Below are 15,176 nucleotides of genomic sequence, written 5' to 3'. Positions count from 1 at the left end.
CAAGCTACAAGTCATTTATTATGCTGTTAATGACGGTAAAAATGAAACATAAGGTAAATATCCTGCTTAGCTCTCCTCCTCTGCTGTCCTCTGATCAGAGCGGAGTCCCTAGCAACGGCCCGTTTTACCTAGCAACGGTCTGGCAATCGACTGCTGGAATTCTTTTTCTGTTGTTGTTCTTGTATTTCTACATAGTCAACCTTTAAGTGTCCCTTCATCCATCCCAGCATCCCAATAAAATGTTTCTATGCTTCTCCTGCCGCAGGTGTTATGCGGCCCAGCGCTGTAGGTGGCAGTGTGGAGCACAGCGTTGTTGAGTGAGGAACAAATTAATATACAGAGGAAGACCTCACAATAATATTTACCTGCAGCCAACTATGAGGTAAGTCAGTGTACGCACATGTTTTGTTTTTTTGTCTAGTTTCTAAGAGAACAGTAGAATTGTTCTCTAGTCTAGATATTATGATGTCGCTGACACGGTTCGTGCATTACAAACACGTGAACGAGTGGATATAAGATGCTCCGTGTTATTGTTAGCTAGCGTGTAGCCTAGCATGTCAAATGACCTGTGACGTAAGAGTTTTAAACGCTGTATTTGTGCTTTAATAAAGAAACGCTGTGCTCAGCTGTTTGACAGTGTGACACTGGTGTTCATGAGTGTTTAGACTGTGGCGTTTAATGACCAAACCTCCTAGTTCGTGGCTGTCAAATACAAGTAAGTGAACTCTGGTGATGAAAGCAGGCACTGAAGTGAGCTTCTCGTTAAAAATGCAGGGGAAAGGTGAGCTGCGCTGCAAAAGCCTGAAACAAAGAGATGAATCATTGACCAGTTGTCAGGGAAAACAAGAAACGTATCGATACAATTCAAGCTGAGACATGGTCCACAGAGAGAGGTCCTGTGACTGTCTTGTGGTAGAGTAATGATTGAGAGGTGCAATATTATATAACCCTAACCCTATATTATATAGACAGGTAAAGAGGTTTATGGTTAAATAGGCCTACTTTGTCTGATTGACTGTTTTCTGTTTCCTTCTTTCTTTGCAGGCGTCGTGATCTAATGCTGTTGGTGGAGAGCTGATACATGTTTTTCTCCATCATGGAGGCAGTCGTGGACTTCCTCAGTGTGTTTCACATTCAGGCCAGTGGGCTGCCTGTGACACTTAGCCTCTTCCTCATTTTTCTGGGTCTTCTCTACTGGTGAGTAACTATACTTTAAATCCCTGTGTTTCTGTATAATGCTGCAGCGGCTGTGGGAAGAGTCAGTTACACATGTGGAAAACATACGTGGAAAACATACAAGGAAAGTCTAGATCAGACAACAGCAGACCATTTGGTCAAATGTTAGTCTGTATTTGTTTTTTATTCTATTCATTCATGGCTTGTTAACTCTGTGCTCCTCTAGGTATTCAGTTTACCCATACTCAGTCCTCTCTCGATGTGGCATCAAACATCCAAAGCCGGTACCTTTCTATGGGAACATATTCATGTTTCGCCAGGTAAGACATTGCTGCAGTTTTCTTGAAATTTCAATACATCCGTCCCATGTTCTCTCACTTGTTTTTAACTTTATCTGAAGTCTAAATTATTTGGATTATGAGACATTATAAGTACCAGATCTTTTCAGGCCTCGGATAAAATTTTTTATTTTCATTTGAAATAGCTGGCAAAAGCCTATTTGTCTATATTCTCTCTTGATACCTCCCACATGTGCACATGTAAAAATAGACAAACCCACATAGATGTTTTCACAAATGTGCTTCATTATCAAGGCCTCTTATACATTCTTATGTGATGATGTGATGCCTTCATGTACGACTGCACAGGAGAATGATACAATCTTTATTTTGTATCATTCTTCTCTCTGTGGCTTTTAGTTTTGGTCAAGGATAAGATGAGTGCTGTCTCTTTTATTAGACTGTCTGTTCCCTGCTATATCCAGCTTTTACAGAGGCATGTCAAACACTGCCACAATGTTGTTACCCTTTCTGTAAAAAACATGAAGTTAACATTGTTGTTAAATGTTCTTTTCAGGGCTTTTTAAACCCACTCAACGATATCATAAGGACACATGGCAGAGTTTGTGGGTAAATTACAAATTTAACTTATACATCAATATTTTATAAAACACTTTACGGACCTAATTCTCCAGCACTGTGAAATGTGATGGATATTAAGTAGGTCTAAAACCTATTGTTGTAATTGCACACTGGTATATATTTGGTGTAGGTACTATTTGGGTCGGAGACCAGTGGTGGTGGTAGCAGACCCTGACATGCTCAGACAGGTGATGGTCAGAGACTTCAGCAGTTTCCCAAACAGAATGGTGAGGACCGTAACAAAAGCAAAACATGTACAGTATGTGCTTACTTATTATTCAAATGTTATGATAATGGACATGTGTGTCTTCACTCTCTGCTTCTGCAATATACAGACTATTCGCTTTGCTACCAAGCCCATGACGGACTGTCTGCTCATGCTGAGAAATGAGCGCTGGAAGAGAGTACGGAGCATCCTGACGCCGTCCTTCAGTGCTGCCAAGATGAAAGAGGTGACATAAGAAGGGTTGGGGGTTTTCAGAGTACAAATGAAACCAGCCAGTATTTCAAATTTGTCATGTAGTTGATCAGCTTGCATGCTACAATGATACACCTCACACACAACTGAGTTTGAAGTCTGAAGTTTCTTTCATGACTATAGTTCCAATGCTGTGAAACTACTGCCTTGTACTGCTTTGTGTTTAAAAAAAAAAAGGTTTTATATGCATCTTTCTCCATTACCAGGCCACTCAGTAATTATGCCGAGTCCGTCTTCTCTATTTTGTCATAGATGGTTCCACTCATCAACACAGCCACTGACGGCCTGATGAACAACTTGGATTCGCATGCTGAGTCAGGAGAGGCGTTTGATATCCACAAGTAATCACATACACACAATGACCTAATGCAATTAAGAGTAACAGAGTTGTTTCCTGTCTGTTCTTACATATTTGTTTGAATTTTTTTCTACAGATGTTTTGGCTGCTTCACCATGGATGTTATCGCCAGTGTGGCATTTGGAACTCAGGTGGACTCTCAGAACAACCCAGATGACCCGTTTGTCCGCCACGCTCAGATGTTCTTCTCCTTCTCTTTCTTCAGACCCATCATGCTGTTTTTCAGTCAGTTCAATCTATTTTGTATCATTATATGTACATACATTGTACATTGTATAGGGATGTTGAGCCTTACACCAGCAAATCTGGTTTGTGTGTCCAGTTGCTTTTCCGTTCATCATGGCTCCTCTGGCGGGACTCATCCCCAACAAAAGACGAGACCAGATGAATCAGTTCTTTATTAACAACATTCAGAGGATCATCAAGCAGAGAGAAGAGCAGCCAGCCGAGCAGGTGAATCTTCAAAATACTTAATTATCTTGAAGTGCAAATTGTATGTTAAATGGCGTCAAGAGATCTTACACTTACATATTGCATCATGTGTTTGCATTTATTTCCATGCTTCCTGCTTTTTTCTTATTAGTTAAAAAAAAATGATTTAATGTTTTTCTTTTTGCCTGCAGAGGCGTCGAGACTTCCTTCAGCTGATGTTGGACGCTCGGACCAGCAGAGAGTCTGTGTCTCTGGAACACTTTGACACAACAAACCACACCGACGAGCTCGATCACAGGAACCAGCCGCCGCAGCCGTCGACGTCGGATCAGGACAGCAACCGTCCTCACCAACAGGAGCCTCCCGCCAGACGTCCTCAGAAGAAGATGATGTCAGAGGACGAGATTGTGGGTCAGGCTTTTGTTTTCCTCCTGGCGGGCTACGAAACCAGCAGCAACACACTGGCCTTCACCTGCTACCTCCTGGCCATCCACCCTGAATGTCAACACAAAGTACAGGAGGAGGTGGATGAGTTCTTCACTAGACATGTGAGTGCTGTGATGCACTGGTTTGATGTTTTTTGACTTTTGTCTTTTCTCCGTCATCTAAGTATGACATGAGTTGACAGTTGTGGACTGTGATTGGTTTCTCTTCTGCTGCGTGTTGTTGCAGGATTCACCTGATTACACAAATGTTCAGGAGCTGAAGTATTTGGACATGGTTATAAGTGAAGCACTGCGCCTCTACCCTCCTGGATTCAGGTAAAGGATGATGTTAAATCAGGATAAAGGATGTGTGTTTAGAGGATTTATCACTATTATACTATTTATTATACAGATCAAATAATCATATGGACTAGAGAAGGGAAAATGAGTGAGTAAATACAAACCATGCAGGTTCAATCTCTTTTTATTTTGTCCCTCAAAGGTTTGCACGAGACATTGACGAGGACTGTGTAGTGAACGGCCAGCTCCTCCCTAAAGGAGCCACTCTGGAGATTCCCGCAGCCTTCCTTCACTACGACCCTGAACACTGGCCTGAGCCTGAGAGGTTCATCCCTGAGAGGTAGGAGACCACAGGGATAGTTCAACAAAACTATAAACCTTGTGTTTCGGTCTCATATAGAATTGTCACTTGTCTCAGTGTATTTACTGATGTTGATTTTATTTCAAACAATCAATTTCTTCCATGTTCTGCTGGTTATTCAAGGTCAAGCTGCATTAAGTAAATCTATTTTATCATTGGGTATTTTTGTACAAAGTATGATAAAACAATTACACATTATTTCATACTTCAGCTGCTCAGACAGAGAAGCAGGTACTAAATTGCATTGGATGGGGCATTAAAATGTCTGAAGTTTGTTTTAGTGAGGCCTGTGGATCCCATGTGCAACTTCCACTACATACCTCTTACATTTATGTTTTAAACTCATTCAGAAATGTAACCAGCTGTTACTCCCCAGATTCACACCAGAGGCCAAGGCCAGCCGACACCCATTTGTGTACCTGCCCTTTGGGGCTGGTCCCCGCAACTGTGTGGGAATGAGACTCGCTCAACTGGAGATCAAAATGGCTTTGGTTCGTCTGTTTCACAAGTTCAGTGTTGTGGCCTGCTCAGAGACAAAGGTGAGTTGGATAGTTTAAAAAAAGGATCTATTACTCTACTGTTCTACTGACCAACGTACAGACATTTACTTGAAGTATCTGCTCGGCTGAAATGGAAATATAACTGCAGGGACACAGTTTGGCAGTAAATCCATTTTTTAAGAAAATTACGATTCTGTCTGTATTTGCTTCCGTTATAGCATTATCCTACAAACACCGATTTGTATGTCAGTATCACAAAGAGGAGACTATCAAAGCATTTATTCTCAAGGCATCGCAGACTCAAAGTCCATCTACAGTGGAAAATTGTGATTGGAGTCAGGATTTAGTGGTAATGGTTATTTTCGTATTTAATTTTCACTGTATTGTATGTGGTCTTGTACCAAATATGATTTGTAGGATGAGGCGTCCCCTTATTTATTCTATATTTTAACACCTGTTACTTATTATTTGATTAATGCATTTGCATATATTTGGATTGCAATTAAGTGCACAACATTGTTGCATTACCTGAACTGAACGTGTGACCAAATAAATCATTATAATGTTTTTCCTATCAATATATCATTAACTATAATAAGCTATCAGTTGCTTTAATTCGACAGAAGATTGATGTAAAAATAATTGTGAAACAGAAAACTGATATAAATTTACTATTTACAGCACACATTTAGATGAGGACATACTGCTAAATCTGTGTGGGAAAGGTTCCTTCACATATTGTATTCTTGTCTCTGTGCAGGTTCCTCTTGAGTTGAAGTCATCAAGCACCTTAGGACCAAAAAATGGGATATTTGTTAAAATTACAAGAAGAAGCACTGGAGATCAATCGAATTCTTCACCAGAGGAGTAGGAGTTCAGTTACAACTCATCATCTAGGTCCAGTTTAAGTGATACAGACAGTATTTGAGCAAATGAAAATATTTCAATAGAAATATGTCCTGCATACCTTGATTATTGTGCTCATCTAGTGCCTTTTTCACAAGGAGAGAGCTGGAAAGTGGACTGATGAGTATCACTATGTTGTAAATGATAGGAGCGTAAATACAGTATATGGCTGCTCCTATCAAGTGCTGTGGAGAACAGTTGTTGTCCCTCTCAGTTCCCTACTCATTGCTTCATCGGTTATTATGGTGATGAAAAAATAAAGATGACAGACGGATCTGGAGGACATGAATACAATGAGGAGCGAACAAAAGAGTAAAATTGTGCTCTATGTAAAGGAGTGCTACTCTCAGCCTATTACCTCAGTGTGTAGCATTACTGAATATGTGGCAGCTGTGATTTTGCACAAGCCATAACTGTACTGTAGAAAAGGACATCATCTGCTCAATCAAAAGCTGCTGTTTTAGAATGAAACAACTTCTCTGTGCATATTAGGTTTTTATATTTAATCACTGCTCTCTTGATGATTTTATTAATTATTTTTTACTGAAACATTTACCATTTCTCATGTAGGAAGCACAATCCATCTGAGACTGAATTTCAATCGATGTTTGGGAATGATTTTGAGTTACTGAATTTATGGATTTTAATTTTGCACTTATGGAATAAGAGTTACTGATGATTAATTCAAATGTTTCTGTGAAACCTTGATGTGTGTATATTCCAGCAGAAACGATCAAATGTGACTGAAGGCGGAAGACTGAATGTCCCTGTCTGAATGGTGTGCTTTCAAAATTGGGGCATATGCCACTTTGGTGTAATAATAAATAATGCACTGTGGAAATAAAGGGGTTAAATGATTACACTCTTAATGGTATTTTAAGTGTTTATTACTTAATCAGTGAATTTCATTGTATATGTGAACACCAGATTGTTGATACTTTTGTGACCACAACAAAACGCCACCAATCACCAACATAAAGATTGTTACCACCAATCCACTCAATAGTAGATTATGTAGTTCAGATTAATTTCACCATAAAATGAGTCTCTCGTACTGGTTTTATTTTTGATACATTATTTAGCTGAAAAAACTATAAATATTTTGACAGCAGGACTGTCACTCACTGCCATTTCTAAATATATCTACCACTATTATAAAACTTCACAAACCTTTAATAAAGCCACTAGTTACTGAGTAATGAGCACCCCATATTTATTTGACCCTTACTAAAATATATGTATGATTTTAAGGATGTGTTGTAGTGCTGTAGACCATAAAAGGTTATGTACATGTCTTCCTAGAATAACGTAGCAGACAAGACAAGACACCAGGGGGTCTGGAAGAATTGACAGCAGCAGTGATTGATACTTGTTAACCTAGATAGGAGAGGACCTAAAATCTTATCCACCTGTTACCCATGCATTCCAGAGAGCTTGTACTAAAATGCCTTGAATTACAGATCCTGGACTCATCTCTTCACAGAGACATTGGCACATTGGCAGATCAATGAATCCAGAAAATGCATCATTACAATGACTTACGAGTAATTGATAATATACTCTGGATAAATCTGATCTTTTTCAAAGATCACATAGATGCTGGGGTCACTTTCATCGTCAACACAACTGTCATAGCGCGTTTGGCTCTGTTCTTCCGGTTTACTATTATCTTTTAGCGGGGGTAGAGGGATGTCTTCGCCTCCCCTGCAGTACTCCCCCACCAGGACCTGAGCAACAAACATGATCTTGTTTGTGCTTCCTGTGATGCTGGCGTATGTGTCCGAGTAGGATGCATCTTTGGCAAAGTAGCTCCCTAAGAAATAAGAAAGTGTTAGTGTTGACACCGCTTGATGACTTCTTTTCTACTGCCACAGTTAAAGTGTGCTGCTTTTCAGTTTTGTGGGTTTTTTGCACCACCTGACTATTTGCAACTAATCTCAAATTAAACAGGCTTCTGTTTGGATGCTAGCATTAGCTTCTACCCTTGTCATAAAGTTCAAACAGACCACCTTTTTATAAAATAAAGAGTTTTATAATAAAATAACATTTTTCTAGTTTTACATTGGTTGTACCACCTGACATGGAAAGCGTAACAGCCTACATATGAGTTGGAAGTAGTTATTTTTATCAGTATTTGACAGAGATCTACAAACCTCTTATCTTAGTCCCAAGGGTCTTTTGGGGTCCTCTGGCTGAAGCAACATGCTCTTTACAGCTATTGTCTCTTCACTTCAAAATAAAAGTCCAATGTTTATGGTTGCGCCACCCTGACATTTAGGAAATGTAAATTGCTGGACGGAAGTTTTGCAATTATTTTAAAAACTTTAAAACTATTGATATTAGAAAAAACACATTACCCAAAAGACCTCAAACATAAAATAATGCCAGAGTATTTTATTTTGAATTTATCAATATTAAAATACAATTTTTAATAGTTTTCTTAGTCTGCTCACTTGCTCGGACGGTTGCACCACCTGACATTTTATGGGTTTGAGAGGCCAAAACATAAAATAATATAATTATTTGAATTTACAGAAAAATGTATGAAAATAAATAGGTTTTATAGAATAATGTGATAGATGTCATGAATAAATTTATTTTATTTATTTTTTAATAATGGACTCGGACACAAAAATATGCATGTCATGTCATTGACCCATAGTCATTGTATTATTGGATGGGCTGCTGAGGCGTCACTGTACCTTTGCCATAGGCTGTGCGATGGACACCACACCTCCTCCAGTCAAGGTTTTCCTTACAGATGGCCTCGATCAGGGATTGGTCAGTCCCGTGGAACAACGGCAGATGATTCACATCTGTCCCTCCGTTCCTCAGCTTCATCAGTTTTTTCTGCCTGAACATGCCACATAAAAAAATTGAATGTAATTATGTGTTTTAGGGACACACAAGGTTATGAGCATTTATTCATATGGATCTCATGCTTGTCTTCTTATGGTACAGCCAACAGATGACTAGTCTGTTTTAGTTAAGCTTAGTTTGGCATTAAGACTAATAAAGGGGCAAACAGCAAAACTAGCTCTGGCCTTGAGGTACACAGGCAACCAGCAGAAACTTAGGAAAAAGGTACAGTGCCTGACCCAAGAGTGACTGTGGCACAATATTTTTGTGAACCTAGTGTTATTTTTACACAGAGGAGAGACTTGTGAGATTGAGACAAATGAGACTAACGTGCTGGTGAGTAAACACTCTCTTTAATAAAGTGATTTACCTTTGAAATTTGTCCCACAGTACACGGTTCTGGATCCTCTGGATACTGTTAATTTTACCCTGGGGCATAGTCTGCTCAAACAACCACTTAATCTTTCTGTAATCCTCCATGGAGATGGAGAGAGGTACAAGCTGAATGATAAGAGTAAAATTCAGAAGTCATTCATGAAGTATATCCAGTCTTTAGGAAGGAACAAAAATCAATGAATGCTTCAAAGATACCTTGTAACCGTCATCAGGTAGGGCATTCCTGTCCCAGTTCGGTGGGCAACTTTCAGCTGTGGAGGAGCTGGTACTGGATGATGATGCACTACAGAGAGGAAAAAAAGAGCTGTCTAACCAGAGAAGTGGCTTGAGGCACTGAGGTTGTTTTAGAATTGAAAAGACCATGCAAAATCTGTTGGTAAATGCAAATGAAAATACCTTTCCACCTTCATCTTCACATCATTAGCTGACACAAAGCGAGGCCTCCTCCTGACCTCTCTCTTAGTTTTGTATTCTAAGTTCTCTCGATACATCTGGGGTGTTCCTGGTTTGCCTTTGAAGTGAAGGATATACTGATGGTTTCCAGCGCTGAAAGGAATCTCTGCATCTCTGTCTGCCAGGTACTTCTTCTCCAGAGTTTCAGAGGTGACAGAGGCTGGTGTGTCACTATCACCCTAACACAAAGAGCAGAGGACAGTCCAGAAGTCTTTGTCTTGGATTAAATGTGGACAAATAAAATCATGAAAAGTGAAGAGGGGAACATGGCAAGTGCAAATATACTTTTTTGTCCATCAGTTACAAGCTCTTAAAACTAAATTCATCTGATCATGACCTCAACAAAGATTTACTGCTGTATGGTTTTTACAGGTGTGACTGACCTGTCCAAACTCCGTCCATTTCCCAGTCTCATCCTTCCAGTACCAAAGCCACTGTGTTGTAAGGTTGAAGTGAGGGGGCTTCGAGACAGAGGAGGCAGTGGACAGACGACGAACTGGAGACCCTTCATATGTCATCGTCATGAACTTTACTGCCTGTGTAACAGCGGATGCAGAGCTGAGAGCAAACAGTGTAAGTACAGTAAGATTTCTCAAGGGAAGTATACATTTCAAATAATGTGAATGATGGAGTTAAAATCTAGTTTCTCTCTGGGGTTTTCCTCATTAATGCACCTTTGAAGACTAGAGGGCAATTGATCTGTGTCATGTTCTGGGTCACAGTAGGCCATCTCAGTGTCCTCCATGTTTGGCAAATCCTTCCAGGTCTCAGCATCAGTGTCTAAAACCTGCCATCTGTAAGGCAGGTGCCAATGGACATCTCTGCACGTCTCTGGTTAAAAAAAAGGAAAAAAAGAAAGGATTGAAAGCACTCAATTAGACAGTGATTCACTAGACATTTTTTATTTTCTCACAGATCCACAGAGTATGTCTTATGGAGTAACTACTGTATGTGACTTATCAACTCTTACAGCATTGTTACCTCCGTATTTGCATCTTCTTCGAATGAAGTACAGGCAGATTTCATTATTATCAGCACCACTTGTGGGTTTGGATGAAAGACCAGAACTGGATCCAGAATTGTTGTGGGAAAGCTTCTGTGCACAGTTTCCTGCTTCTGGTAATACTGCAAAAGACACACAGAGATTGGTATACTTCTTTTGGTGTATCACTTCACAAAAGTGTTAGATTTTGATTAGAATAAAGTCTTTACCAGAGCCAGGAGTTCCCCATAAACTCCTGATGAGGAATTTATTTCTGTAGATCTCTCGAAGGCTTTTCATATTCTCCTCACTGCATCCACATAACAATTTCATTCCTTGTTCATTGATTTTATGGGATCTCCTACAGGAAATCCCAAAGTTACAGGCACCCTGGAAGTAGTGCTGACAGACGTGAAGCTTTTCGCAGTTTGTGCCATACGTGCAGGAACCACCCAAACCCTTGTTGTAATATGTACATATCTAAAGGGGTGCATGCAAACGGATAACCATATCACAAAAACAATCTATTGCACTTCATTCAGATACATTACTTTCTATAACATACAGTGTAACAAGAGACAAAACCTACCCCAGGGAGCAGTTGTGGGTCATTCTGCAGTAACAGCTGGAACAACTGTTTTTCCGTCAAGTCTTGAAGACCATGTTTCTTTAAAATCTTTTTGTAACGCTCAGCCAGACTATGGGGATCATGACATTTATCTCTAAAAATGATAATAGGACAAAAATACTTACTCAATTAAGGTAGACACACAGTTAAGGTAGAAACACAGACATTGAGAAATTTCCAATTTTCCTGTCATGTATTCACACAGCTGATACTGACGCTTGATAACCAAGGTATTGGCCCAAAAAGCCCATAATTATCATTTGTGACTTAAACTTAAAGATAATATAATTAGTGTCATAACAATTATTTTAATGACAAAGTCTCTGTACATTCTCTACAAACTTCTACCTATTTAGTGGTAATTTCTTTTTGACAACAGTCTCAAACTTCAGAACTTCAGGATAGGGATTCATATGCTTTAAGGTTAAGGGTGAAAATAGACCCTGATGGGCTGAGATGACTCCAGGTACTTGGAGTCACTCCAAGTACCTCAAGAGCACATCTTATCTTTCAGACTTCTCACTGGTAAGGATTAGGCTACATTTGGTTAACTTTGCAAGAAGAAAGCTGTGCCTACGGTTAAACTCTGGCTAACTGAGTTGACAGAAACTCAGCATTTTGGGAGAGTTTCATTTGTTCTTAAAACATCTCTGACATAGGCGGCGCTAGGACAGTAGGAATGGGGAAGCTACGGCACAAAAAAAGAGAGAACGTTTTTACCCATAGGCAGATATATAAATTTTGATTATATTCATCAAAATGAGATGGAGTAGAATGATTCCTTTCATTCTCTACTTGTTTTTTGTTTTGTTTTGTTTTTTTGCTGGTGTAGTAGCCCATAATAAATTAATCAATGTTCTTAGCATACGCCACGGGGCGTTTGTGTCATATTTCTCAACTATTTCTTCAGGGTTAAATCCTTTTACCGTAGTTATTGCTCTCGATGTACAGAAGCGACACAGTTGACAGTATCTGCTGTGCCATAGTTGTCCTCATCCAGTTGCGCACCCGCTGCATCGCTGAGAATGTGCGCTCACACAGTGTCAGGTGACAGGATTTCAATTTTGGACGGGCCACAGTAATTTTGGGTGGGCCACTACTTAGGAAAAAATAACACTAACATACATAGAGTTGGAAATTATTCCTGAATGACTCGTTCGTGTCTATATTGAAAGCACACATTTCTGCTGAGACGAGCTTTGACAGCGCGGTGCGCCGCTCTCTCTCCCGTTAAAAGTTAATCTAGCTCACCCAGTGGACCTCTCTCTCTCTCCTCGTCTCTCTCTCTCTCTCTCTCTCTCTCTCTCTCTCCTCGTCTCTCTCTCTCTCTCTCTCTTACTCTTACTTCTATGTGTTTAACCAAATGCACGAAAAGCCAAATCAAGTCAGAAATGCGTAGCCCACATCTTTTTAACTCAGACATTTATTTTCATAAAGTAATAAAATATCTCGACATTTTGCCATCGTTAACATTGAGACAAAAGGCTGCAGGAATGGAAGAAGAATTCGGCAAATCATCTTATCACGCAAAAAGTCACAACAAACAGGTTTTGCACAATGGTTTGCACAGATAAGTCTTAAAATATGTGCAACACCTTCTCATCACAATCCACGCCATCAGCGGTTATTAAAACCCAACTCATCAGGACGCGATGACCACCGCTCACATTACACAACAAACCGTTAACAATTAATCCACAAACCGAAGCAACAATAGTGTTAACTGTACTCAACAAGCTGTTATTACAAGGTTTACAACAGATATGACAGGCTGTGTGTGTGCGTGTATAAAGAAAGAGAGGGAGGGAAGAGAAAGTACGTAACCTGCTAGCTGTTAGCTACCGTAGCTCAGGCGTCGGTCCGTCAGGTAAAAGCTGCCGTTTATTCCTCAAATGAAGCTCATGCAGTTATTCAGCCTCTCCGGTACAGTTATCCATCACTGCTGTTGAATTAGCCGCTAGACTGCTGGAAGCTAAAACCGAGGGGGCGACTGTTTGTTTACAATTCACGAAAGCAACGTGAACGTACGTGCTGCTCACACTCAGTAGAGTTACGCAATGAAGCAGCGTAGCCTCAGCCTCCCTCGGCGTACAGAGGCAAAGCACCACACTCGCTGCCTCTCCTCTGAAATACAACGAAGACGGCGAGTGGTTTCTACGGCCGCTGCCTGACACATGCTGACACATTTAAACCTACGTAATGACGCAGGTAACCAGTCAAATACGACCGAAAATTCTAAATCTAAATCTTCCATTTTATTATTTGTGATGATTTTTATTTTATTTTCTGTGACAATCTAGGGGAAGCTAAGCTTCCCCTAGCCTATTGATAGCGCCGCCTATGATCTCTGATATTCTGAGAAGATTGATTTTCCCAATTTCCTACATGGAATCAAAAAGCCTGAATGCTGTCAGACAATATAATATCAGCATTTTTGGAAACACCTTAAACAGCCTACACTAGCTAGAGGAAGTGATAGGGATTTGCCATTTTCATGGCAGATACAGTGTGTCATAGCAAGCAAAGGTATTTTTAGCATTATGTGCATTCATGCAGCCTGGTATCCAGTGTTTCCTGACTGACTGGATGCTTTAATGAGGCCATAGTCACTGGTTCAATGTTGCCATTGTCTGAATTTACAGACTATTATCATCAGACAGGGAAAAAAGAAAATAAGGTGTGTCCACATTTCTTCTACAGTGGCTCAAACTTTACGACAATTTAAATTACTAATTTCCTTATAGCCTATCGCATCGTGTAATTACTATTATTATTAGCCTATTATTATTTGCCAGTTATGCCTAAAGAAACTTTGAAATAGCCTAATTGTTTAACTTTTACGCGTACGGTACCATTTTCATTTTACTGCTAAATAAGAAACAACTTACAAACCCCTCTAAAACGCCCTATGGCAGTGAATTACTTACCCGAAGGTGCAGTTCCCGCGGACATAAACACGGCACAGGTGTAAACTGTCGCACTGACATGTTGTGGGTTTTTTCACACAGACCCGCAGATTGGTTTTAGCTAATACCAGACTATCAGGGCTGATTAATTGACCACCGGTCGCCTCCTGATCTCCTTTTTTAATGACCACTTTCCTGTCGTCGGACAGGACACTTCGCAGGAGTGAGTCCCCATCAGGCAAACTTGCGATGATCTCGTGCAGCCTCTTGAAATCCAAACATCCCTGGTGGTCGCACAGGGTCTTGATGACTCTTGATGAGTCTACAGATGACGAAGACATCCCGAAAAGAGCTTTCACCGCCTTAGCGAATTAACATGAAACTACTGATGATGATGAGTAACCAAGTTCTGTCTCCTGATTACTGAGATACAAAACTGAAAGTGGAAATAAACGAATGATGGGTGTGGATAGCCTATGTCAATCATACTGATGGATTCCAGTCATATTTCTTGAAATGTAAGTGAAATTCACATGCACTTGAAAGTGAACGGTAGTGAGGGTCAGATACAGCCATAGCTGCAGAATCAGATTACCTTCCCCTATATATTTCTGACATTGGTTGACTTCTCTTCACTTGACATCCAATTGCATAGTATCTACTATTTGTGACTGGTCCTTATAGCAACTGAAAGTCCAGAGATGCGGCCTGCTCAGCCTGGGACAAAGGTGGGTTGATAGTATAACCTACTGAAAAAAGCAATCCAATGAACATGATTTGGGGTTTCAGAAAGAAACTCAACTCACAAAGGAAAAGGAAATGTTACTGCACTTTCCCACTGTCCCATGCACACATCTTTACTTTATCATCTGCTCAGATAAAAATGTAAAGATACCTACAGGCTGTCAGTAAATTGACAGTGTGAAATCATATTCAATCAAATGTGATTAAAGGCATGGTGTACATTTAAAACAGGTCAGATGCTGCTTGGGTGTAAATATGGTAACATAACACTGAAAATAAGGGTAGTTAAATGATTACACAGACTACTTTAATAGCATGTTAAAATGTGTTTATTACTTAACAATTAGTGGAT

The 15,176-nt window shown here is 40.0% G+C and overlaps 1 protein-coding gene across 3 annotated transcripts; it reads left to right on the top strand.

Moving 5' to 3' along the window:
* The first annotated feature begins 298 nt into the window (after nt 1–298).
* tbxas1 (thromboxane A synthase 1 (platelet)) lies at nt 299–6,709 on the top strand. 3 transcript variants are annotated; one of them, XR_014595431.1, is made up of 15 exons: nt 299–382; nt 1,045–1,197; nt 1,403–1,496; nt 2,032–2,084; nt 2,227–2,323; nt 2,432–2,548; nt 2,827–2,915; nt 3,009–3,157; nt 3,255–3,385; nt 3,556–3,912; nt 4,037–4,125; nt 4,292–4,429; nt 4,827–4,989; nt 5,711–6,101; nt 6,158–6,709. XR_014595431.1 is itself a non-coding variant. In XM_083973003.1 (14 exons), the coding sequence occupies exons 2-14, from the start codon at nt 1,082–1,084 to the stop codon at nt 5,819–5,821; spliced, it is 1,704 nt and encodes a 567-aa protein (XP_083829129.1). In that variant the 5' UTR covers nt 299–382; nt 1,045–1,081; the 3' UTR covers nt 5,822–6,709. The 3 variants fall into 3 exon arrangements, 2 of the variants coding, with proteins under 2 accessions (XP_083829129.1, XP_083829130.1); XM_083973003.1 differs by having other exon boundaries at nt 5,711–6,709; XM_083973004.1 differs by lacking the exon at nt 299–382 and adding an exon at nt 665–715 and having other exon boundaries at nt 5,711–6,709.
* The last annotated feature ends 8,467 nt before the right edge of the window (nt 6,710–15,176 follow it).

This window comes from Trachurus trachurus (assembly GCF_905171665.1).
Source record: "Trachurus trachurus genome assembly, chromosome: 6".
In the NCBI taxonomy this organism is placed as follows: domain Eukaryota; kingdom Metazoa; phylum Chordata; class Actinopteri; order Carangiformes; family Carangidae; genus Trachurus; species Trachurus trachurus.
This window is presented reverse-complemented; position numbering and strand designations above follow the sequence as displayed.

Bases quoted from the DNA above. Each gene is read 5' to 3' on its own strand.
- tbxas1 (XM_083973003.1), top strand. From the start codon at position 1,082: ATGTTTTTCTCCATCATGGAGGCAGTCGTGGACTTCCTCAGTGTGTTT. The intron at 1,497-2,031 runs GTAAGACATTGC...TGTTCTTTTCAG, and splicing joins ACATATTCATGTTTCGCCAG to GGCTTTTTAAACCCACTCAA. The intron at 3,913-4,036 runs GTGAGTGCTGTG...GTGTTGTTGCAG, and splicing joins ATGAGTTCTTCACTAGACAT to GATTCACCTGATTACACAAA.